General features: G+C 43.8%; 1 protein-coding gene across 1 annotated transcript; it reads right to left on the bottom strand.

The window, feature by feature from the left end:
• Window positions 1-764: 764 nt before the first annotated feature.
• hs3st3b1b (heparan sulfate (glucosamine) 3-O-sulfotransferase 3B1b) lies at window positions 765-20369 on the bottom strand. Its single transcript, XM_070852317.1, has 2 exons — window positions 19685-20369; window positions 765-3843 (listed from the first exon to the last, which is right to left on the bottom strand). The coding sequence occupies exons 1-2, from the start codon at window positions 20263-20265 to the stop codon at window positions 3225-3227; spliced, it is 1200 nt and encodes a 399-aa protein (XP_070708418.1). The 5' UTR covers window positions 20266-20369; the 3' UTR covers window positions 765-3224.
• Between the last annotated feature and the right edge of the window lie 2982 nt (window positions 20370-23351).

The raw sequence follows: 23351 nt of genomic DNA, 5'->3' as shown, positions 1-23351 counted from the left end.
TTCACCAAGAGAGGCACGACTGTCACAGGTCTTTGTCTGGCTGAAATGTCAGGCATCACTCAGTTAAAGGGTCAGTGCACCCAAATGACTGCTGGTGTCCATTTTGGTTTCATTTGCTGTAGACTGTAGGATATCTGTCTCTGAGGTTTCTCCCTCCACCGGACACAAGTGAATAGAATTAAGTTTGTGGTGCTCACAGCGTTGAAAAATTCCATTTAAAAAATTCAACACTAATGGAGAGAGCTTCAGAAACAGCAGACTATGTCCCCATTACTCTGAATAATCCAGAACAAACTATTTCAATAGGGACTATTTCTCTGGTAGAAGACTGTAATGAAAGCAAACCCTTTAATATTAAACATCTCAAGCGAGCAGCGTTTGCCTGTAGGCTACTCACACTCGTGGTAAATGGAGGTACGAAAATGGACTTGAATTGTCAGTATTTCCTGGATATAGGTGTATCTGATGTGTCACTGTGCCAAAACTGAGAATGACCTCCCAGTTTTTCTCCTAATCCAATAAAAGTACAGTTATTGCCTCTTTCTGCGAGTACACTTAACGTCACAGCTTTTACGACAGATTTAACCGTAGTCATGTCCATTAAAGGTAGCATTCATAAAACCGTGCTCAACTTTGAGTGTGTAATTTGCCATTTAAGGAATAAAACTCAGAGAGAGAGAGAATCAAAGAAACAAGAGGTTTTGGTAAAATATATACTTTTTTATTTATTTCTTCATACAAAGAAATATTATGAATGTTCAGTATTTAATCATCTAGAAACATCTGTTCCATTTTGCTTTTGCACTGTGTAAAATTAATTCCTTTGATGTACATACGACAAAATACTTGATTTACATGTCTTTTCCATTTTGTACATACAGATTTGCTAGTCTAAATACATATTATATGTGGGTAAGACAAACATTTCTAACATTTTTAGATCTCAAAACAGGTTGAATAAAACTCAACCATAACTGATGCAGCAGCATGGAGCGAACCCATCAGTGCCAGTTTTGTTTTTTTTTGTTGTTGTTGTTTTGTTTTGTTTTTTTCAGATATTCCCTCAGTTACATGACCAGAATTCAATTGCAGCACTCCATCAATTACAGGGAAAATGGCAGACTTTCTTTCCAGAATGTGACAGAGGTCATTATAAATGCTTTTCTTATATAATTAAACATTGCACTAAGGAGAGGCGAAGGCTTTCTCCGCTGCATTCTCACTAGGAGTATCAGGCAGACAGAAAGTAAAGGATAGCACTATAAAAGCCTACAGTGTAACAAGCCTCCATCTCCCCTGCAACCAACTGGCAGCTGGTTTCAACTGGAAAATAAGAGAAATAGTTGAATCATGTCATTATCTGTTTCAATGACAGAAGCAGACTAACTGCGTTGGAGTGGATAGTTACAGAGGCACAACATTTTCTTAACTTCAAAAGGAAAGAGGGACAATCAAATTGAACTTTTAACTACAACTGAGTGAGAATCTGGCCTTTAATTGATTTGAGGGACTTTTTGTATGAGGATAGGTTGTGTACATTCAGTCTGGGCCCTGCTTAAACACATGAAGCCCTCCTCTGGACGCGAATAATCCCTTCCCATTATCCCTGCATTTTCATAATGGCCACCACATTGAGCATGCATAGCATAGCGCGGCACAGCATAACGTAGCATTGCATGGCTGCCTCCCTGTGCCCTTTTAATAGCTTACCACCCGCTGCAAAGAGATGGGGCAGCGCATCAAAGAATGATAACTACGTGTTTTCTCCCTCTTGCATATCAAGAATTCAAGTAGAAAGACAATAACAAAGAAGCAATGGGGGGAAAGCAGAGATAGCGACTCAAGCTGTGTGAAACATGATATCAACCCAAAGGTTGTTTTTTTGGCAACAAGTAGAGAGTTGAGATCTGTTGCGGAGAGATGAGATGTGTGAGGGTGACGAGAGTGAATAAGGCATAAAGTATATAGGCCATGGACGATGGCACATGAGGTTTTCTGACAACACCAGAGAGGTTGGACACTGAACCCCACCTAAGGCAATTCTTGCTGTGCTGAGAGTGCTTCACAAAACCCCTTCCTCTTCCTTTGATCTCCTTAGTCTGGGATCTAAGATGGAGCCTTATGGACTTCTGTTTGAAGAAGCGCTGCTTCAGTGAGGCGAAGCCTAGTTGTTGTTTGTCTGTCATCTGATCTATCTTTATGCTTGGTTTCTGACAGATATGCCTCTGCTACCGCACGCGAAGAGTTTCCATCTTACCGTGAAGGCAAGGCACACAGTCCCCCTGTCCCACGGTGCTCCGGCTCTGCTCTCCTCAACAAATCAAATGCCTCTCAAGGAAATTTGATTGAGACTTTGTGTGACCTTTGAACTGAGTGGATAGGGAAAGAGCCTGGCTCTCAGCCAACGCTGCTTCTAATGGGGAGTTAGAGAGCGGGGGCTCGATCGATCTGCCAGTTACCTTTACCCGATTAGCATAATGTTAACATGGGCCCTTATGTGGTCCGGGATAGGATTTAACGTTTGATGGATGGGCCATTCATTAGAGCAGGCAGCAGGAGCACTGTGAATGAAAGGGCAGCTGTATACTTTAAGCATGAGTGACACAATGAGGATCAATTAGGCCTATTGATCTACCTGTTATTGAGTGGAAAGGGACATGAGATCTGCAGCTTTGGCCAACGCTAGTGCAGAAAATTGGATTGTAGAAAACTTAACTGGAAGGTCTGTGTTGCTGTGAAACACATTAGTAAAGTGTCACACTCAGAATAGCAGGGTTTGAATAGGATGCAGGTAAATTCATGGTGCATATTTAGATGAGGATGCACATGATTAGGTGTTCTCCACTTCTCTGTGAGCACTCTGTACCCGTAATATGGTGCTTTTACATTTTCCACCCTAATTTCTACTTAAGTCTTCGCTGATTATCTGCATTGAGAAGCACCAATAAATCCACTGAGTTTACAGGACCACAAGGGAGGAGCGAGAGAATTCAAAATTAAAATGAGGAATGTTAAAAACAACATGTGGGCCAGATGTTATGTACAAATATGGTTAGGCAGCTTAGTGAATTAATTGCTTAGAAATAAAAATAAATTATTATAAAATAGATTTCTGTACATTTTACATATATATAGCAATATCTCCACATCTTGCCATTGAATTACAGAGGAAAAAAAATAACTTCTTAACAAATGAACGAAAAATGTCTTTCATGATTTTCACATCAATCCCAACCAAAGTTATGTCCTGTCATCTGGTAGAACTTCATGTTGAAGGGCCTGTAGAAGTCCCGTAGCCTCTGCACCACCTCAGGGTCAATGTTCGGATGGGTCCGCCCTTTGGTTTTGCCCAGGCAGTGCGGCTTGCTGCTGCCCTCTGCCTTCTTGAGGCACGGGAAACCCTTGGTCTGGTTGAAGTAAAAGTGTTTGTCTGTGATGATCCTCTTGAGCCCCAGGAAGTCCTGCACGCGGCCCAGCTCTCCGGCCGGGTCGCTGATCAGACGCTCGCCGCTCACAAACAGGATCTGGTCCATGGGGAAGTACTGCAGCCAGTTGTCCAGGTGCTTGGCGTAGATGCCGATCTGGATGGCGCTCCACGAGGTGTCGATGAGCCCCGTAGTCCTGTTTTTGAAGGTGAGGCTCTCGAAAGAGGGAATGTCAGGCTTCTTAGACAGCGTCTGCGTGTAGTCCGAGATAGCCCTGGTGACGGGGTCCCTCACCACCACGATCAGCTTGGTGTCCCGGGACATGGCGGATATCCTGGCTGGAGCCTCTCTGGTCACAAAGTAGCTGGGGGTTTTCTCCATGGTGATCTGGCCCTCCAGGGTCTTGGGCATTAGCTCCCTGCAGAAAAAAAATGAAAGAGGACACAAAAAGGAGGTTAGGAGAAGGGTAAGTTGGAGCAAGGACTTGCATAATGTAATCAAGTTGATGGAGTGTACTGTGTTCTGTAATCAATGACTCACTGAGCCTGTTTAGCCTTATTACAGGGCTTGAAAACCTATTAGTGCAGGCAGCTCTCCAACATCAGCATGCTCACTCACTCATAGGATATCTCACTTCTGACAGAAAACAGAAAACCCTTATTTACTGCATAATCAAACACAAGGAAACATTTACAGGAATTTCTAAACATGTCGGATCCTGACTGTAACCATATTTGGAAACAGGAGCTGGGTTTTCCCACCTCAGCTCAGACTCCTCACTCCTCCCCTTTCTATCTACAGCTATCCTGTTCTGATAACCATTAATTATTTAATTGTGAATATTTTTCATTAGCCTTATAGTATACTTTTTTTTTTTATATAAACTAGCTTAAAACATGTGTGAATTCCATTTTCTGATGTTTCTTCCCTGAGCTAAGTTTTACTCAAACCTCACTGCTGGATGTAATGTTCCAAAGTGGTCAGACTTAATCAAAATTCAGCAAAATTGGGGCAAAAAAACACTCAGTCTGCCTTGCTGACTTAGGCATAGCTGTGCCACGGTGCCCCGCCCCTTATCTGAAAAAAAAAAAAAAATGCTACAGTGCTGAAAGATGATGAGGCTTGTTTCAGAAAGGGAATCTGTTTTTTGACAAGGGCGGGTTTGGTTTGGGGTGAGAGCTGGCTGATGGGGTTTGCACAGATATGTTACATACAGACATATAATCAAGAGGTACTTGAGAACAACTGGTTTTGAAGGAAAAGTCAATGTGCTCTTCTCTCTCAGCATTAGGTTTCAAAATTGGTGGCCAACCGCAGAGCCTAGATTATGGTGGAGGCGATAAGAGCGGTTTGACTGACATTGGGACATGGATCACCTTTCCCTCTTTGGCCCTCGCTCCAGAAAGAAAACTAGCCCGTGTGATGTACGTGGGATCAAATTTGTTTCTGGTGCTGGCTGGATGGATGGGAGGGGTTCGGATTATGGGCTTCAACAGCTAGAGCTGTTCATTCTGCTTTCTCACAGTGACAGTCAGTTCAAAAAGACAATAACAGACAACCAAGAAGGAAAAAAACTCAAGGCACACACAGACAACCAAACATAAAATACACCGTTTAAGGCACTCAAAGGAGGAAAAAAACAAAGGAAGGGCAAGATAACCGAAGGCACTGGTCTATCAGGGTGAACACACTCTCACAGATAAGACTCCTGTTAGCCTGTTGTACCCTGAGCCTCGCCTTTGTTGTTGAGGCTAGGGCACTGATACACCATTGTGGAAACAGTACTATTGTAGTCATTCCCATTCAAAAACTGTGTAATCCAACACAGAGTATTTCCACACTTAGAAAGGTAAAAGACGTCGAAAATACAATGTTGGAGCCATTCTTTACACTCAGAAGTCTGTAACACTCGATTCATCCCCCGAGCTTCAGCTGTTCCTCAGAAATATACTCTAAAAGCTGGAATAGAGCCCACGTCCATCTACCTCATGGCTAATTCATGTTACACCGGCTCTCCATCAATGCACATATGTGTGTGCAAGAAAGAGAGAATGGTGAGGGAACAGATAAAAATACCCAGGGTAATGTCAGGTAACCAATAAAATGCCTCATGGAAGTGGTGCTGGCAGTTTTGTGTAATCCTAATGCAGCGCCAGTGATCTAATTATGATAATATCTTCTTGATTGCTGACACATCAGAGGGGTGAATAGAGTGCGGGCCTGAGCTCATTAATAGGGTATTGAAATCAAAACAGATACAGCATGTGGTTTTATGCAAGAGCAAGACAGATCTTTCCGCCAGCGAACCATTTCTGGAGATATGACTGCAAACAGCACATTATCAGCACACGCACATTAATTCTCTGCCACAACTTAAAACTGTTTATACAGCACCTCTTGAATGCCTTCAAGGAATATAAACCAAACATGCTCGACTTAAACTGCGCGCTATTCGTCATTCTCTCAATGCACAATGGTGATGCTGCCTGCAAGCTTTTTGTCATTCCTTGTGCTAACATACAAAAAGAGTCCAGAGCCGACACAGAGGACGCAAATGGCTTCCCATCTAATCCGATTTCAAAATGACAATGCGGCATGGAGATAGGGAGGAGGCCTGAGTTACAATGTGCATAGTGATAGATTATGCTGATCCAAGCTCAGGGAATCCTTTTTTTTTTTTTTTTAAATGCTCAAAATCAAGTGTTGGGGGTTGGAGGAGCGTAAAACAGGGAGATGGTTGAGTAGCGAGGGAGAAAGAAAGTAGTTAGGAAAACCCTGAAAAGTGCCAAATCCACAAGAAGAGACCCCCCTAGTAAAAAAAAATCTCCCCTTTTGACTTTGCCCACTCTCTCTGCCAAAGACTTAAAAAAAAAAGTCAGGAAGAGAGAAAGGGGAACAGAGGAGGGGAATTTTAGTGGGACAAGTAGCTCTCGGAGAAACAATGCCTATTATGCTCTTTTTTGATTTATGAGGTGCTGCTTTTAAAGATTCCGTCAGCAAACAGGCAATTCTGTGACACTGTGCTCCTCTTTTTTCCTGCTTTTCTTTTAAAGTGAGCCATTGTCCCTGAGCGCAGGGGTGAGCGGGGCAGTGGTCAGGGCAGAGGGGCGGCGATGGGGGCAGGGTAGAGAGGGGGCAGATAGAGGAGAGGGAGGGAGAGAGGGGGGGGGCTGCTTATCGAGGGCTGAGTGGAGCACTTCTCCATCCTTCTCAACCTCGAGTGAGAGAAGCCTTTTGGAGAGCTCTTAAGTGGAACGTGTGCCAAAATTGCCCTGCAAACATCCCCCCGTCCCCCTCAGATACTCCACAGACTTCTACTACATAACATGGGAAACAGCAAAAGTAGAAACTGTAAATAACTAACCTGACCTGATATCATGACGCGAAACATTTTCCTTCCTCGCCTGTGCTTTCACATGATAACTGCCGAGTTTTTTTTTTTCTCTCTCCATGCCTCACTGCACCTTTGTCCATTGACAATATTTCCAAGTTAAAAGACATGCCAAAAACAGAGATAAGACACAAAGCAGAACTCCTTGTCACATGACAGCATCAAACAGGGGCCGGCGGAGTGGCCCTTTGGCCTGTGTTTTAAAGAGCCCTCATCTCGGTGGAGATAAACGGCAGGCAGGAAAAGGGTTATTTCTGTCTGATGCTTCTGCCTCCCTCCTGTCATGTTTGATTTGATGATAACGGGCTGCCACTGAGCTGTCTGTGTCACAGCATCCCTGACAAAATGACTGGTTTGCTCATAGACAAAGGGAAAAAGCTATTTGGCGTGTGTCTGTCGATTTTCAATTCGATACAAAAGGTTTTCAATTGTCTCACATGTCTGGATGTTGACAGCATTTGAATCTCAAATTAGGGTTTGTTTATTTGAATACAGACAAATCAGGGGGCATTTTGTATCCAGCAGCAAAGGGAGGGTGTGGCTCTTCTCTTATGGGCATTTACAGCTAAAGATGTCTGGTTTCTATGGCTTAACGACCCCAGAGTGAGGCTTATGTCTTCGTGGGAGGTAACACCATGCAAAAACAACAGCGTACACTGAAGTGGCTGGAAGAAGAGGCTGATTTCAGCGTAAAAACTAAATCAAACGAGCTACCTTTGGGAGATCGCTCCAACATTTGTTACCAGCAGCTGACTTCTCCGAGCTGAAATCCTTTACATTAGAACCACTCTCAGTCTCCACTCTTCACCCTGCTCTCCTCACCACTCTCCAGCTCATTCTTCTCCCAATTGATCCCCGAGGTTCCCTCGACCCCTGACAATCAGGCCTTGAGGTCCGACGGCAAAGTGACACTTCACAAGTGGGAAGATGGAGAGGGAGGAAATGAGGGAAGAAGTACTGAAAGGCTCCCTTTCTTTTCCGAGGGCCTCTTACCCGAGCCCTTCACATGAACCAGTGCGGTGGACATACAAGCATTTTCAGGAAATACAAAGAAACATCTTTATTCCTCATTGGATGATAAGGATCTTGAGCACTGCTTGTTCGTTCACAGTTGAACTTGCCTTAAGTTGGATTTTGTTTTCAACCCCAGAGACAGCAAGCATTTGAGTGTAACATGCAACTTCAAACCAAATGCGAATACTTCGTACGACGCTGTGTGAAGTCTGACACCGTAAAATCCATTTTCCTGGTGTTTTTAGACACAGTATGGAGAGAGTGATAAATGATACATGCAGATGGGGACGGTTCATTGCATCAATTCATGGATGAGCCACTAGTAAATAAAGGCAGTGTTCATTAGCAGCGTTCAGTTTTACAGCTCTCAGCTCACAGTAGGAGAAGCCTACACGCTATGAAATGGAACTGAAGTGAGCAACATGTTTATGCAACGCACATACCGACGCACGCGCGCACACTATGGCTACTACAAGGGAGGCAGACGTGCACGCCCCTGCTGGCTCGCTGCATATTTTCAAAGTAGCATTTAAGCACATACAGAAGCCAGACATTTTGAAATATACTCCACTGTGCCTGGAGTCTGACATTATATTTAACCACAGAGCATGGCTTTGGCTGTAAATTAAAAGAATAGAGAAGATGGTTTATGGCGCAGTCAGCCGGCCACTCTGATGCAGAGAGGGAGCTATCACAGAAGCTTCATCTGGTCTCTCTTTTAAGCGCTTGGAGTGGATTCCAGGTGTTAGTATGTGGCCACTTAGAGCTTTTTGACAGTTCATTTCCTGGCTGAGAAGAGCCAGAGGTCCTTATACTTAAAACTGAGATAATGCAGGTGTGTATGCTGAAGGGGGTCTGTGTGTTTCTGTGTCTTATATGTATCTGGCTTTGTGCTGATATGTGTCTAGGTGCCAAAATGCGTGAATATCTTTGCACCTGCTGTCGAGTAAGTCTCGATACGTAACTGTCACACCTGCTTGTAACTTAATACCCAAGAATTCGCTGCACGATGAGCCCTAAGTGACGCTATGGCTTCACCAACCTGATCAGACTCAGTTGTCAGTGCTCCTCCCAAGCTTGAGGTTTCAAATTAACAGGCTTCACTGAATAATGGTGTCACTGGAAACTCAGTAAGGTGGCTGAGTGGAAGCCCCTCCGAATCATCTGTCTGCTAAAAGGATTAATAATGCAGGCTGGCCTAGTATCACACACTCAGTCCTAGATGGCGAGGCCCTGCGTGGGAGGGTGCATATCATGCATCTATTAGAAGGAGAGCTGTTTGAAAACTCAAGTCCTCCTCCAGATTACTGTAAAATGCTGTTGTTAAGGAGGCCTGTCAGTATGATTGGAGCTAAAGTAGTTTTCTGCTATATCTGTTGCTGGACTTGACAACTCTTTAGAAAGTCCCTACTGCCACACAAACAATAATGCAAATGGGCAGCGAGAGCATTGAGACAGAAGTAAATCGGACTGAGAGGAAGATTTATGCTGCAGTACTTTTCTCTACCGATTTTTCTTTTGAAGTCTTTTCTAGAGGCAGGAATATTACTATTATTTGATAGAATTTAAGTTCTCTCAGCTCATGGATATGGGCAACTGGTGAGAAGGCACTGCTCACAAATTCTCTATGAAGAAGAAGTTTGAAGCTGTTTTTAAGTAGGTTTTGGACAACAGTATACTTCAAGTGAAAACACACCTAGAAGCGTTGGTGTCACAGTGCTTAATTAGAACATCACTACTAACAAGGAGTGTAAGGGAATGACTGCGCAGAAGGATCTAGGGTCAAAGTATAATGAAGCAACTACCATTTTAAGCTTTTCCAGAATATACACTGAGTGCAATGGCCAAACTGGTGGGAGCCCTCGTCTTGTTTCTTGCCCTGTGACACTTTGACACCCAAACTCTGTGCTGGAGTCCTAATCTGGCTGATAAATGCAGCTCCCAGACCCCTTAACTCCATCAAGACGTTGCACTGTGTCAAAGCAGCCTGGGAATCCACTGACCCTCCATGTAAACAAAACAGTTAACCCGACCGATGCAACCCGTCCATCCATCATTTTTCACTGGAATCAGGGAGTCATGCTTTGCCAGAGTGCAGCATTTTTTAACGTTGTGTCTCTCACAGCCAGAGTGTGTGTCCGTGCGTGTAAAAGAGTGTGTAGGCAAGGGAGAGTGAATGACGAGAGAGAATGCGAGTCAACGAGGGAGGAAAAAACAGAAAGAGGGAGAGAAGGGGAGTCGGGCCTTGCGGTCACAGACCATCCAGAATGGTTTCGGGCTCATACCCAGCCTGGTTTTGGAGGCAACATCAGACACTAGTAAAGCAGAGTAAATAAATAGAGAACTAACCACCACATATAATGTCATGGACAACATGTCAAACACCCAACAGTGTATTACCTCCAGCCACAGCTTCACACCCCCCCCCCCCTCTCTCCATTATGTCCTGAAAATACTTAAGTGAGGCTGAGCCATTCTACTCTTCTACCATTGTGGTTACCATGTGATGGGCAGCATCGCAGCAGCGTGACAAGCACAAATTATTCAATTCAATAAGTAACTATCGTTTTTCCTACTCAGAAAATCTGTTTTTAAGTGTATTTGTTTCTATTTGGCACCTTCGGAAACAACGCAAGAATGTGTGGAGCCGTAAGGGTTCCTCAGGCCTGGAACCACATCGGCCTGCGGCCAAAGGCGGCTGCCTGGAATTACCAAGTGTTAATAACCCTGCAGTGAAGCGAGGGAGCCCACCATGAGGTATAAATAAAACAGAGGAGTTGGTGAAAGGGATGGTGGAGGGTAGAAAGCAGAAAAACCTCCTCCCCTCTTCTAATGAATGTGCAATGGCGTATGTTCAGAAGTATAATTTTTTTTCTCCAGGCTTTCAAGAATGTTGCCCGAAAATCTTCATTTTTCTGGCTTAAAAGAGGCGGGACAGCCCACTGTTTTGGTAACACTTAACACAACATCTCACCGCTTTGTTTGACATGCGATACAAGACGAGTCACCTGACACTGCCACAGCCATCAGGCTGCTCATTGTACGTGCCTCAGCGCCAAACATACCACAAACTCAGCAAGACACACTCACACACACTCTCCAAAATCCACCCCTTGGAAATATTAGCCAGAATTTGTTTAGCGCTAGTAATCCTCACTAATCAGTGTGTTTGCCCGGAGTGTTTGCTGAAGGTGTTAGCCCGCAGCAAGCCACACATTCCACCGCTCCATCAGAATCAGGGTGCGACTGACTGACAGCTCGGATGGAATAAACCGATGAAGCGTGAAAGGATAAAAAACAACAGGGCAAACAACAATGAAGGGCTGCAGGTGAAGGCTTGGCTTGTGTACTCGGGCGAGTGTGTGTTTGTGTGTGTGTGTGTGTGTGTGTGTTTGAGCATTTCTGGGTGTTTTTGTGTGGGTGTGCAGGCAGAATCAGCCATTCTGACTGATTTCCTGACACTTGACATGCACCAAGAGGCACATGACTCCTTGATCTAGCTACAGCAAAGATGAATAAAAGATGAAACAGACTCGAGAAGAACATACATGCCACCACCCCCACTCCCTAGACGCACACGCAGTCACACACACACACACACATGCAGGGAAGAGACGGAGCGAGCTACTTTGCATCCTGTTTGAATTGGCTGTCATCCGTAACTGCCTGCACACCTTTTGAAGACAGGTGAACTACAAAGCATGAGCACGAGAAAGAGGGGATTTCCTCTCTACTGTATGTCACTCAGTGAGCAGAAAAGCATCTTCCTGTGTGTTTGGACTATTATTTAGCTTCCATTACTCACACTGCAGCTGCTGCAGGTTAATGGTTTACAAATTCCTGAAGACAGCCTGCCTCCCGTGCTAACGTATAATTAGCTAAATTGAGTAACGATAGCACCGGTCATGACAATTAACCTGCTGCTTTCAGAGATGGAAAGAGTGGCAGCAGAAATCCTCAGGCAATCTTACAGTTTTCTTTGGATTTGAGCCTAGATGTTGTCTCCTACAATATCTCTGTGCGTCCTGAAGACAAGATAATTGCTGTTAAGAACAGCAGGCATCTTTTTTTTTTTTTTTTTGCCATTTCTGCTACAAAGTACTGCCAAAAGCAGACATCGGAGCCAGAAATTGAGTTTAGGGGTTTCATCGTGTCATTCAGGGGGCGGTGGTGGAGCACGATGAGAAATGTTTTCACCCCTCTGCTGTATCTCTATCAGCAAGAGGTGAAACAGGATCTGCTCTAACACTGTGCCAGGAAGATGAGCTACTTTGTGAAGAGAGTGAGACAAAAAATGAAGAGCAAGCGTAAAAAAAGAAAGACATTTACGAGTTTGATACTATATCTCAGCTCCGGGCAGAAGATTGGCCAAAGGCTGACAAATATGTTTGTTTTCATAATCTTTTCAACAACTAAATAAAGTTTTTTTTCTTCTTTTTCACTAGATATCCACCTCACTTTAATCCCCGTGAGTGCTCATTCAGACATAGAAAGTACTCAGACATTCACAATCCTCCAAAAACTATCATATGTGAATCATATAAAATCTTTTTTACAAATTTTGATTCAGGTCAAATTGTGTCAGCAGAAATAAAAATCCCAGGGTCCATCTGATTGTTTTTCAGCAGCTGAAAAGTACAGTAGCTTATGAGAAAACAACAAATACAATGTGTTCAACAAGCTCCTGTATTTCACAATATTAAGAAACAACCTAGATCGACAATCTATCAAAATTTCAATCAAATCTGTTTTGGAAAGTCTAAGCTAAAACTTTGCAGTTTAAAGAGGCAGAAAGTCCAGTTTCCAGGACTACACCTTCAGATTCAGATCAGTTCAACAAAGGGGAGAAAAACTGCTCATGGTAGAAAATAATTGGGAGTGAGCTGAGTTTGGCCAGGTTGTCTCCAAGTTGAGCTGAAGTGTTCTCATGAGAGAGCCCAACAGCACTGGGAGTACATCTGAATGGAGAGAGACTAGTGTCGAGCAGCCATGGTGCAGGGAGACAACTCATGGCTTCTAATGAGCTCTGCTCTTTTACTGCCAGGCTAATGGAAACCTCAGGAGACCTCAGTCACTCTCTCTCCTTCTGTGTGTGTGTGTGTGTGTGTGTGTGTGTGTGTGTGTGTGTGTGTGTGTGTGTGTGTGTGTGTGTGTGTGTGCATGTATGTCCTCCTCTCTCCCAGAGGCAGTCACACTCTCCAGCACCCTAATGGTTACCTCTGGGACTTAGTACCTGGGACAAGTGAGGGTTTACAGGTTTACTGTCATCACTTTCTCCTCATCCTCCACCTGCTCCACAACTACATTTTCTTTTCCTTCTCTTTGGAAAGCAGTAAGGAGTTCCCTTATTAACCGACCTTTAACAACTAACAGTGAATGATTAATTAAATTATATTAGAGAGTCTGCTTCAAGCCTCCAAGGGAACCTTTATAATGTGCTAAAGAGTGTTTATTTAGCAACAATGAATGACCAATAACTCTGGGGGGAGGATGTCTGGTTCTGTTCTGACACGTTCAACAACATCCAAATTATCACCTCGTTAAAAAGGGCCTAATTCACACATAGCACAGAGGGAGGGTTTGTGCACCGCTTTCTCCATCCTACGCTTCCTTCCTTGTTACAGTACTACTTCATTATGAATTCTTTATGGGTATTTTTCACTGTTGTTGACTTCCACTTGCATTGACTGCAAGAGCAAAGGCCTACTGTAGTATTCTGCCACAGTGAACAGGCACAAACAATAGTTCACGCTTTTTAAAATGACCGCGTCTGTGCCTGTGTTTTTCTGTTTGCATCGACCATGTGAATGTTTGACAGCAAGTTCCTGTCCCTGCTCTGGGGCTTTTATCCTCAGCTCCAGCAGGAGGTTCCTGTCTGTGGCGGCCATATTGTCTTCACTGGTGTGGGTAGTGCTCACTGGACACCGTCAGGAGGTGGAGGGGGGCGAGCGAGGCAGGCCACCGCGCTGCAGTGCTGCCACTCCCCTCTCTGCAGGTCCCCCCATTCACAATTAACCGCTCGTAATTTGGGGATGAAAGCTGCCTTTTCTGTTTCTCCACCCCCCAGTCACTCTCCATTCTCAGATAGCCATGCCAACTTAGGCAGCGGGGAGAGAGGGCCTCCGTCCCTCCACACTGGCCAAAGGCTTCTGTGGGAGACAGCCACTCGTGGTCAGCGAGGCCTGCAGGGAGCCCCGCCCAGGGGTGGACGAGCCGAGCATGACATGTGACACTATTCTTACACACCAGCAGCGCAAGTGCACAGCTGGAGAATGGAGAAAAGTACTTCATAAGGGAGGAGTCTGAGGATGATGTTTAGGGGGAAGCTGGGGTACCATTAACAAATAATCCACTCATTTGAGAAGTCGGAAGTTGAGCCGACACAGAGGCACAGTTTCAAACTGCTTGTTTCTATGTTGGCCGCTGCGGCTGAGGATTTGAGCGGAGGATGTGAACCTGCTGTCAGCTGTATGGTTGGCTGGCCGGGCGCTCGTCCCTGAGGAGCCACGGAGTTCCAGGAATCAGGAAACAATCAGCGCGCCAAAGTATCTGATCAACTGAATTCATCTTTGTCCTTTCTAGAGCTGTAGCTGGGTTAGAGTTAGAGTTTAAGGCTTCGGTGCTCACTGATTCTGTCAAATGCAGAGTTTTAAAACAAAACAAAAGTCATCCTCATTTACACCTCAGCAGGCTTAAAAACTGTGCTGCCATACTATTGTTTTCTGTAAGGAACGGCTATAAAGTCCCCAGTGGGGCTTGTGGCTTCCAGCAGTTTTCTGTAGCTCTGCAGATGGTCAACGCACAGAGCCTGTCAGCAAGCAGACGTGAGTCTGACCCCAGTCAAAGACCCTTAACCCATCTCCACACATTACCTCCAATCAGGCCTGACCGATCAATACTGGCTCTCCCAGAGGAGCCCGGCCATGGTGACATTTGTGTCTGCTGTCTGACTGAGCTTTTTTGACTGGCGATGAATATTATTTGTGGCTTCGCAGCTGAGCTGGTCACAGCCATGCAGCGTGTAGATGTCTTGAATAACACTTTTCTATACCTACTGGCGTTCTACACGACATCCCATGTGTGCAAACATCAGCACTAGATGTTCTGTGAACAATGGCGACTTGTCACTGGTGCTTTATAGAACCAGGTGGCCTCTTTTGACCATTGAGGGGAAGGAAGGAGGGCGAGGTCATTGGCAACGGAGAGTGGATGGGTCACCTATGTGGAAATAGGAGCGCCCCTGTGGTGAGCAGATAAAAGGACGTGCACCCATCCAGAACTGTCCCTGACATGGACTGGAGCTGCAGTCTGACTCTGTGGGGGTGGGCTGGCCTTTAGATAACGGCTTTCAAACAGCGCAGACTTCCGTTAACACCCCGACTCTTATAGTGGAACGTGATTTTTTTTTTTTTCTCTCTCTCTTTAAGGAGCCCATTTCAACAATGCTCCACTTGTCCTTTTTTGTGGCACCATAAGTAGCTTTAACTGACGCTGCTTTGGAAGTCTGTTTACCTCCACAGTGTTTTATCACAAACTAGATACAAAGGTTGACCAGAGAGACATCCTGCTCAGGGACGGCGCCGATTCAATCCCACCAGTCTCTTGACAGTGACTGAAGCCTAACCTTTGATCATAAACCACATCAGACAAGGACTGAAGATTATATAGTTCAGCATGTGGCCTCAAAGTTATGTATTGCATTATCATGCGAGAGCAGCTCACTAAATTCGCAACTCGAAGCAAATACACAACCTAAAAAAATGTTCTACTGCTTAGATCGCCAAATGAATTTCTACTACACTCCACTTAAAATATTCTTCACAGTACCACAAAGATAACCCCATCCATGTATAACACATCCAACCCATGTAGCCCTGAACTGTATAACTACACTTTCTCCCACATGTTTGAAGCTCCTTGTTTAATGCTAAAGCCACTCCGAGGTAGGAGGAGCAGCGTCAACACTGCCGGGCCCTGACAGCGAGCTGAGACCAGAGCCCGCGACACGACAGCAAAACCACAGTACGGTAATTATATATCAAAGCCCCTTCATAGGCAATAGGGCTAAATGGAATATGAAGAGAGCGACATGCACCACAGGCTGACAGGGCGAGATGAGGGCTGCAGTCAACAAGAGTTAGGAGTAAATAAAATACCTTTAAGAGAACTGTAGCAATGTGGAAAGAGAGAGGTCTTAACAAGCTGCATATTAAAAGTAACATAACCAACTGTGATATGTGTTTGGAACTACTGTTTTATCCATACATGCACATATATATCGATAAACTGTCATAAAATTGCTCCTCAGCTTCAGGACAACCTCCCCCAAACTCTGAGAGAAGCCAAATCACGGCAAATATTTAAACATCCTACAAAAACTCTGTTTTCCTATCCGCCTTTTAATTCACATGTCTTTTTGCTTTCACTTGCACATCTCTTTGAAACTTCTGATTTGCAAAATTTTGCCGACTAAATAACTTTTTAATGCTACAAATGACGTGGTAGAAAATGTTTTAAAAACACGCAAGATAACTTCACAAAATGTTGAAACTGCTGAGGCGGAGCTCTGTTATATAATATCTATGGGCTATTAACCTTTTAAGAAGTGAACTCACTGAATTTTCTATTAATGTATGTATGTACATTTCTTATTTATTGCCATCGCCACCCCACTGAACAGGTGCAAACAGAGACTGAGAAAGAATGAACCAATGTTCCTGTTCACGTTCAGTCACACTGGCCTGTTTAGCTCTGACTCTCTCTTTCTATTTGTGTGTGTGGGTGTGTGTGTGTGTGTGTGTGTGTGTGTTCCTTGGGGCCAGTTCATGCATGACCTCACTGCGAAAATGTGTACCTCCTGATACAAGGACCCCTCGGTCAAAAGCATGAATCATGTGTTTGTCTTTGGCACAAATAAAAACTGTCAAAGTACATCAGAAATCCACAATAAGACTTGTTATCACCACCTCCATTCAGTTTGAAACTCTGCTGCTTCCCCGAGTCTTTTCTGCTCCCTCTATGGCTGCATTTACTTGGTGGAATTCCAGCTCTAAATGTGCGTCCATTGGGGGAGGCATAGATGGTGCAAGCTACTTACAATAGTGGATGGCAGAGAGATTGTGCAAATGAACAAACAAGGAGAGGTGAATTGCCCAACTTGCACACAAACACACACACACACACACACACAACCGTCTATAACCGCCTCCATAAATGACCCCCACCGTGATCAGATCATATTCCCACTGAATGTATTTCAATGCCACGCAATTTCTGCCTCTGTGTGGAACATTCCAGCGTTCTCTCCAAAGTCATCTCCAGTATCTCGTCCTAATGGGAAACTTTGGGGGATCAGCAATGAATGAAGTAGAATCAGTCCATCCTCACTTGAGAAATCGAAATGACAAAAACTTTTTTTTCCCCCTCCACTACAGGGACTGCTTACACCAGCTGTTTCACTGAAACTTACATTTCTTACTGCACTTCTTCCATAAACGTCTGTCAAAAAAAACAGTTCTCTGCTCTAAAGCGCAGTCCTGAGAGCACCTCTATATAAGACAAACAACTTAATGGATTTTTGTACGGCGCAAACGCCACCGCTTAGATGTCCTGCTGCTGCATATAATGTCTCATATCACAAAATATTACACTGCTGAAGTGTTCAACGCCGAATGAAAAATAAAATGAGAACTTCACAGTTGTTCTCTGTGTGTTCCTGCGAGCGAGGCTGAACATAGGAGGTTATTTTTTTGGCACCAACGGGAAAAGAAAATGTGAGAAAAATGAAATTTAGCTCCAGACAATATGATTCCACTATATTATCTCGACAGAAAACCTTGAGTCATGACTTCTTTACATGGCTTGAAAAGTATTAGATTTCATGGCCTAAAAAAACAGCAGACAGCACTTTTCCACAATTCCCCATCCAGAAAAGTTGGAAAGTAGTTGGAAGTCGGGTTAAATAACAGCCTTCCTCCAAACTAAAACCAAAAGTCCTGCAGTAAATCTGCTGCTATCAAAGCAAGCAGGAGCAGTGTCTTTATTTTGAATGCTGCCAGCACTTGGTTCCCCATTCGGCTCTTCTTTTTTCATTATGTCCAACATTGTAGGGGCCCTCTTCGAGGTCCTGCATATTTAACGTGTAGAAAAAGAGCAAGGACCAAACCCGTTCATCCAAGAAGCCACGAAACCCAAAAGCTCTTTTAAAAATAAAATAAAAAATCAATTCGTCAGACGAACTTTCCCTTTTTTTCAACTTCTGATAAAACTTTGTTAAAGTTGCGCCACAGCTTTTCTAAAATGAAAATTATTAGCACATTTTAAGTTGAATTCCAGGAGCCAATCAGCCAAAACCAGCTCTGTTTCTGGGTGGATTAAACCAAGAAACAAAGTCTGGCACTGACATTATTCTGATGAAATTTTTACTAAAAACACAAAGTGGTGGCACATTTTTTTTTTTTATAGGAGCTCATTTCGTTTTATTCTAATAACGTCCAGAGGGGTGTGTGTGTGTGTGTGTGTGTGTGTGTGTGTGTGTGTGTGCTTTCAAGTACAGTCATTAAGTCCTTCAGCTCGTTGTATTAACACTTTGTGATGTAAACGAGAGGGATACTGTTAGTTTGTCCACCTCTGAGGACGTTAAACGGTTTTGTTGCGGGTTTTGTTCTGAGAAGGATCCTCACTTTGTCTTGCAGATCCCTTCTTCTCGCAGCGCAGGCTCTCAGGCCCGTGGAGCCCATTCACATGAGAATGGTCAGAACGAAATAAACCCTTTCAGGTCTGTAAACACTATTAGGTTAAATATTCTACGAGATAAAACACTTTAATATTCTGTTTTCTTTCTCACAATTCATTCAAAAAATTGGTCTGAGTCAGAAAAAGTTTGGAGGATTTCTTACATTTGGATTTTATCACATCAGTGTGTAAATTGTGATATTCACGTGAAGCTTTATGACACGATGCTTTGTTGTAAAAGTGGAAAACTGTGTTTGTTGGGTCAGACTTTGTCTCACAGGCGCGCAACCAAATCTGACAACAGCTCAGCTCAGCACAGCTGGACCACAAATGTCGACACCCGCCCCTGATAAATCACATGCAATTTATAAAAAAAAACAAAAAACCTTTAGCAGTCCTAACAAAACACATAAAACAACTAATTTCACATTTAAAGTTGACAGAAAAAGCCTAAGGACGCGCCACCGTGAGGGTGCAGTGTTGCATTGTGTCCAATAGAGACCACTGCGCGTCGCAGAAACGGCCCAGTGTGACTGTGGTCCCCCTGATGTGACACCAGTCCATACTTTAAAAAAAATAATAATTACACAGGCGATTAATTAAGAATGCGATCAAAGCTAAAAAAAAATCACTAATTTAATTACTGAGGGATCAAATGTGTGACCCCACTGCGTGAGGAGCAAACGGACAAAGCAAGAGCCACGACCAAAGAGTGGTCCCAGTGTTTTTAGCCTGAGAGGTTCCGTTTGGAATAAACCTCAAACTTAATAATAATTAAGTCTTTAATAATGAAAAAAAAAAGCTCTACATTTGATATACTTTTTATGTTCAAATTCTGTTTTTTATATCCAAAGTAAAGCATCTTGCTCGGCTGTTACTGACGCTGTGGGAAAGAATATAAAATTCCCTGTAAGCACTAAATTATAAAACACATCATAGTGTCAGTATTAGCTGACTGATCAATATCAGCAGATCTGCTGCACCGCTAACCCCCCAGTTTAATTCACCCCATGCAGCAGCCTGATGAAATCCTCTAAAATGACCCAGGTGCAAATATTTAGTTTTGCGGACACCTTCAGCCGTCAGACACAAGTAGTTGTGCAAAATGAGCAGCTCGTACCTGTACCACTCCAGTCCGTTGTCGTAGTTGCGGTCGAAGAAGTGCGGCTCCGCTCCCACGGCTCTGATGTCCGGATGAACCCGCAGGAACTCCAGCAGAGCCCGGGTCCCTCCTTTCTTCACCCCGATGATGATCGCCTGCGGCAGCTTCTTGCTCCCGGAGCCGTTGGAGAAGCTGGACATGGCGCTGGGCTCCGGGGCTCTCTGCTGATCGCCCCGCATCTCGTCCCAGTCGTCGGTTCTGTCCGTCTCCAGCTCGTTATTGAGCAGGTCTCTGGACGCAGCGGTCCTGATGGACGGCTCCTCGTAGTCGCTCTCTATATCCTCCCACGGCTGCGGCTTGGCCAGCAGTCTGGACACCAGGTCCGTCCTGCTGCTCTCTGTCCTCTTGCCCACCGCCGGACCGGTCTCCTTGCCCCGGTAACTGTCCACCACCAAACTTGGCATGGTGGAGCAGTAGCCCACGCAGGAGTACAGCATGTATACCCAGATTAAAAACATGATGCTGAGCAGTATTAGTTTCTTCTTCACGGGGCTGGACCAGAGGGCATGCAGGCTGTGACAAACCAGGCTATATTCCATAAGCCTTTCGGTTGAAAATCATATCCCAGCGGCGCATATTGCCCAACTCACTCCCAGTGGCACCTCTGCAATCCTCGCAAAATTACGCACATGCTCACCTACACCTAAAAATAAATAAAACTGAGAAATAAAAACGAAAAAGCTAATGTGAATATAGTCGAGGAGATTGGTATATCCAGGAATGAAAAGGCATTGAGGAATTTTGAATCATAGTTGTGGCTAATATGTGGAAAACTGCTGAGCTGCGACAGGCGCACCGCGCTGCTGCTCCAGGCTCATCTCAGGTTTGTTAAAGCTGCTGCCGGAGCACGAGACCTTATAGAGAGACGCGCCGGTGAGCGACAGCAGCAGCGACCAATGGCTGCACGGGAAGTAAATATGCAGCCGTGTGTTGACAGAAGCGGACCAATCAGAGGGAGCCGTGGGCGGTGCCAGCCGTGGGAGCCTCGGTATGGAGATGAAGCGTGTGTGCGGGACTCTGCTGAGAGTTTGGAAAACTTTCTTATTGGGCAAAGACGCCAATTAACTCGTGATTCTCGTGTCAGACGTGTTGTTCATCTGAGTTTAGACGACTTGAAAATGTCTCCTGACAGAAGTTACACATCGCAGCCATTTTGTGCCAGCTTTTCATTATAATTAACTCTAAACTTATACTAAACTCCCCAGAGCAATTTCTTTGAGAGCTTTTGAATATAAGGGACAGAGAAAAGGAAGAGAAACACTCCAAACCGGCCTAAATACTCACTTTAAATCTCCACACAGACTTTGTGAAATGAGTTAGTTTGACTTGAAGTGTGATCCTGAATAAGAAGAGAGGTCACATATTGTCACTTCACGCTTCTACTTATAAAATTAAACAGAAAAAATAAAAAACTAAAACAGAGCGTTCATTATAAATTGTTGTAATTATATATAATGATAATGTGATCAATTATATAATTGATAATCTAAATAATTACGGCTGGAGAAACTACAATGCAATAAATAACAAATAATCATAATAATAATACGCATATAATTTCCTGACATGATGGTAAAATAAGTATAAACAAGGACAATTTACAATCCTTATTTTGTCACTTTTTATTGGTTTGTTTTCTACGTGTCGTACTTGAACGCGTCTTTACGCATTACAGTAACTTTCTTTGCCTCCTCAGCCTGTTTTTTTATTTTAGATTATTAACCCACTGACAGCTACACTGACGGAGCCTGTGGTGGGAATCTGAAGTTACTTCTTCAACAGGTTAAATCCGCTGCTGATCCACTGTGGGCAGCGATAACTTCTTCAGATACTTAGAATAATAACAGGCCTGCGATCTGCTGGCTCTGTTACTACTGTTATCTTCTTATTCGTGAGCCAAAGGCCTCCATCTAAAGCTGACAAATCTACTGGACAGGCAGCAAATTAGCAGGAAAAAAAAGCCACTTAATGAACAGGTTCGCTATGAACTTAATCACAGCAAAGAGAAGCTGCATAATAATGAAAAACTGGGCGACAATTACTGAAAAGTCCTCACGATTTAAAAAAAAAAAAAAAATTTTTCATTTATTTATTTAATTCCATTTTTAGACACAGTTCGTCCAAACACAGGCCACACAGGCACATTTAAATATCTGAGAGCCCAGTAAAAACCTCCGAGTGAGGAGCTTAACATCGGGAGTGTGCACTTAATTTTAAGAACGAGAGAGGAGAAAAAAGAAAAAGAAAAAAAGAAGAAGAAGAAACATGAAGTGAATATTTTTTCCTGTGAGGTTGGAGATGAGTCAAAGCACATCTGTAATTCAAACCCCGAGATCTTCAGCCGCGTATGAAACAGCCCCACTGACAGTCTGTCAGACTAAATGTGCACAACATCTACTTTTAGAATAAATACAGTAAAGAGGGATTTACTTTTCTAGCTTCGGCTGCTAATTGACGCCGAATTACCGGCCTGGCTCATCACATGGACAGACAGTGAAGAGACCATCAGCTGGGACCCGCCGCCGAGGCCTGGTGTGAAAAAACACCTATTTTAAAGAGGAGATCTGTTTTTGTATATGTGTCGTTTATATTGTCTATTTTCCTCATCAGAAACCACCAGTGAGAAAACCTGCTGCTTGTGATGCGTTCACGGTGCTTAATATTTTCCTCCATGGAAACAAAGTCATTTCTGACCCTGATATTCCTCCAGGGACTCAGAGGGATAGTTTTACAATGCTGGTCGTATAGTTTCAGTCTGAATATTGCTTCAGGATCACCGCAGCTCTTTGGGTTCTATTTTGCAACAACCAACCTTTGAAGAGAGGCCAGAGGTCATCAGTCATCCTGAGATTTCATTGCTGGGTTTGAAGAATCCCGGAATCCGAGCTGTCCTACAGTTTTTCCCCTCTGATGTGAGACATTAAAGCTGTAGCTCTTGTGTGTGTGTGTGTGGGGGGGGGGTGGCTGCAGATTCTCCTGTTTACAGATGCATATATTGCTCCTCGGTTTGTTGACCCTGGCGCAGAAGCTCAGACTCACTCTGAAGGGCAATGAGTCATTAAAGGACTGATATCAGCGATGGGAAAGAGAGAAGCCTCTCTGTTTTTATGAATCTAAGAAGTAACAGAGAAGAGTGCATGAAATATTGTTGGCTTATAACATAATAACACAGAGTTTGTTCTGTAATTTACACGAGAGTGAATGTGATAAATCTAAAGTCTAAAAATGTCTTGATGTGATCTTTTATTAAAGGTGATATATGGTCTAACACGAGTTTATGGTCTCTGTAGGATTTCCCAAGTTACCAAGTCATTAAAATACTTAAATTGCCTCCTGACATCTTTTAAAATTTATAAAAATATTTTTTTGTCTGATTAGTTTACCCCGCAAAAAGTCTGCTTACCTAATTAAAACTTATTGAACATAATGTACACATAGTACATAATAATCTATGAACACACAAACATTTATTCAGGCCTATTTGACACAAGCAGTCTCCTACTTGACTTTTAAAGTCAGCTGTCAGTGTGTGTGCACCGCAGGTTTCAAGTTTCTCCGTCACAGATGTGTACGTTTCATATCGGACCAAATATGGCCTCCAAAACTAGCTATGATGTCACAAAAT

This window comes from Pempheris klunzingeri, chromosome 20 (assembly GCF_042242105.1).
Source record: "Pempheris klunzingeri isolate RE-2024b chromosome 20, fPemKlu1.hap1, whole genome shotgun sequence".
NCBI lineage: Eukaryota > Metazoa > Chordata > Actinopteri > Acropomatiformes > Pempheridae > Pempheris > Pempheris klunzingeri.
Note: the sequence above shows the minus strand (reverse complement) of the source record. Positions and strands in the feature narration are given on the sequence as shown.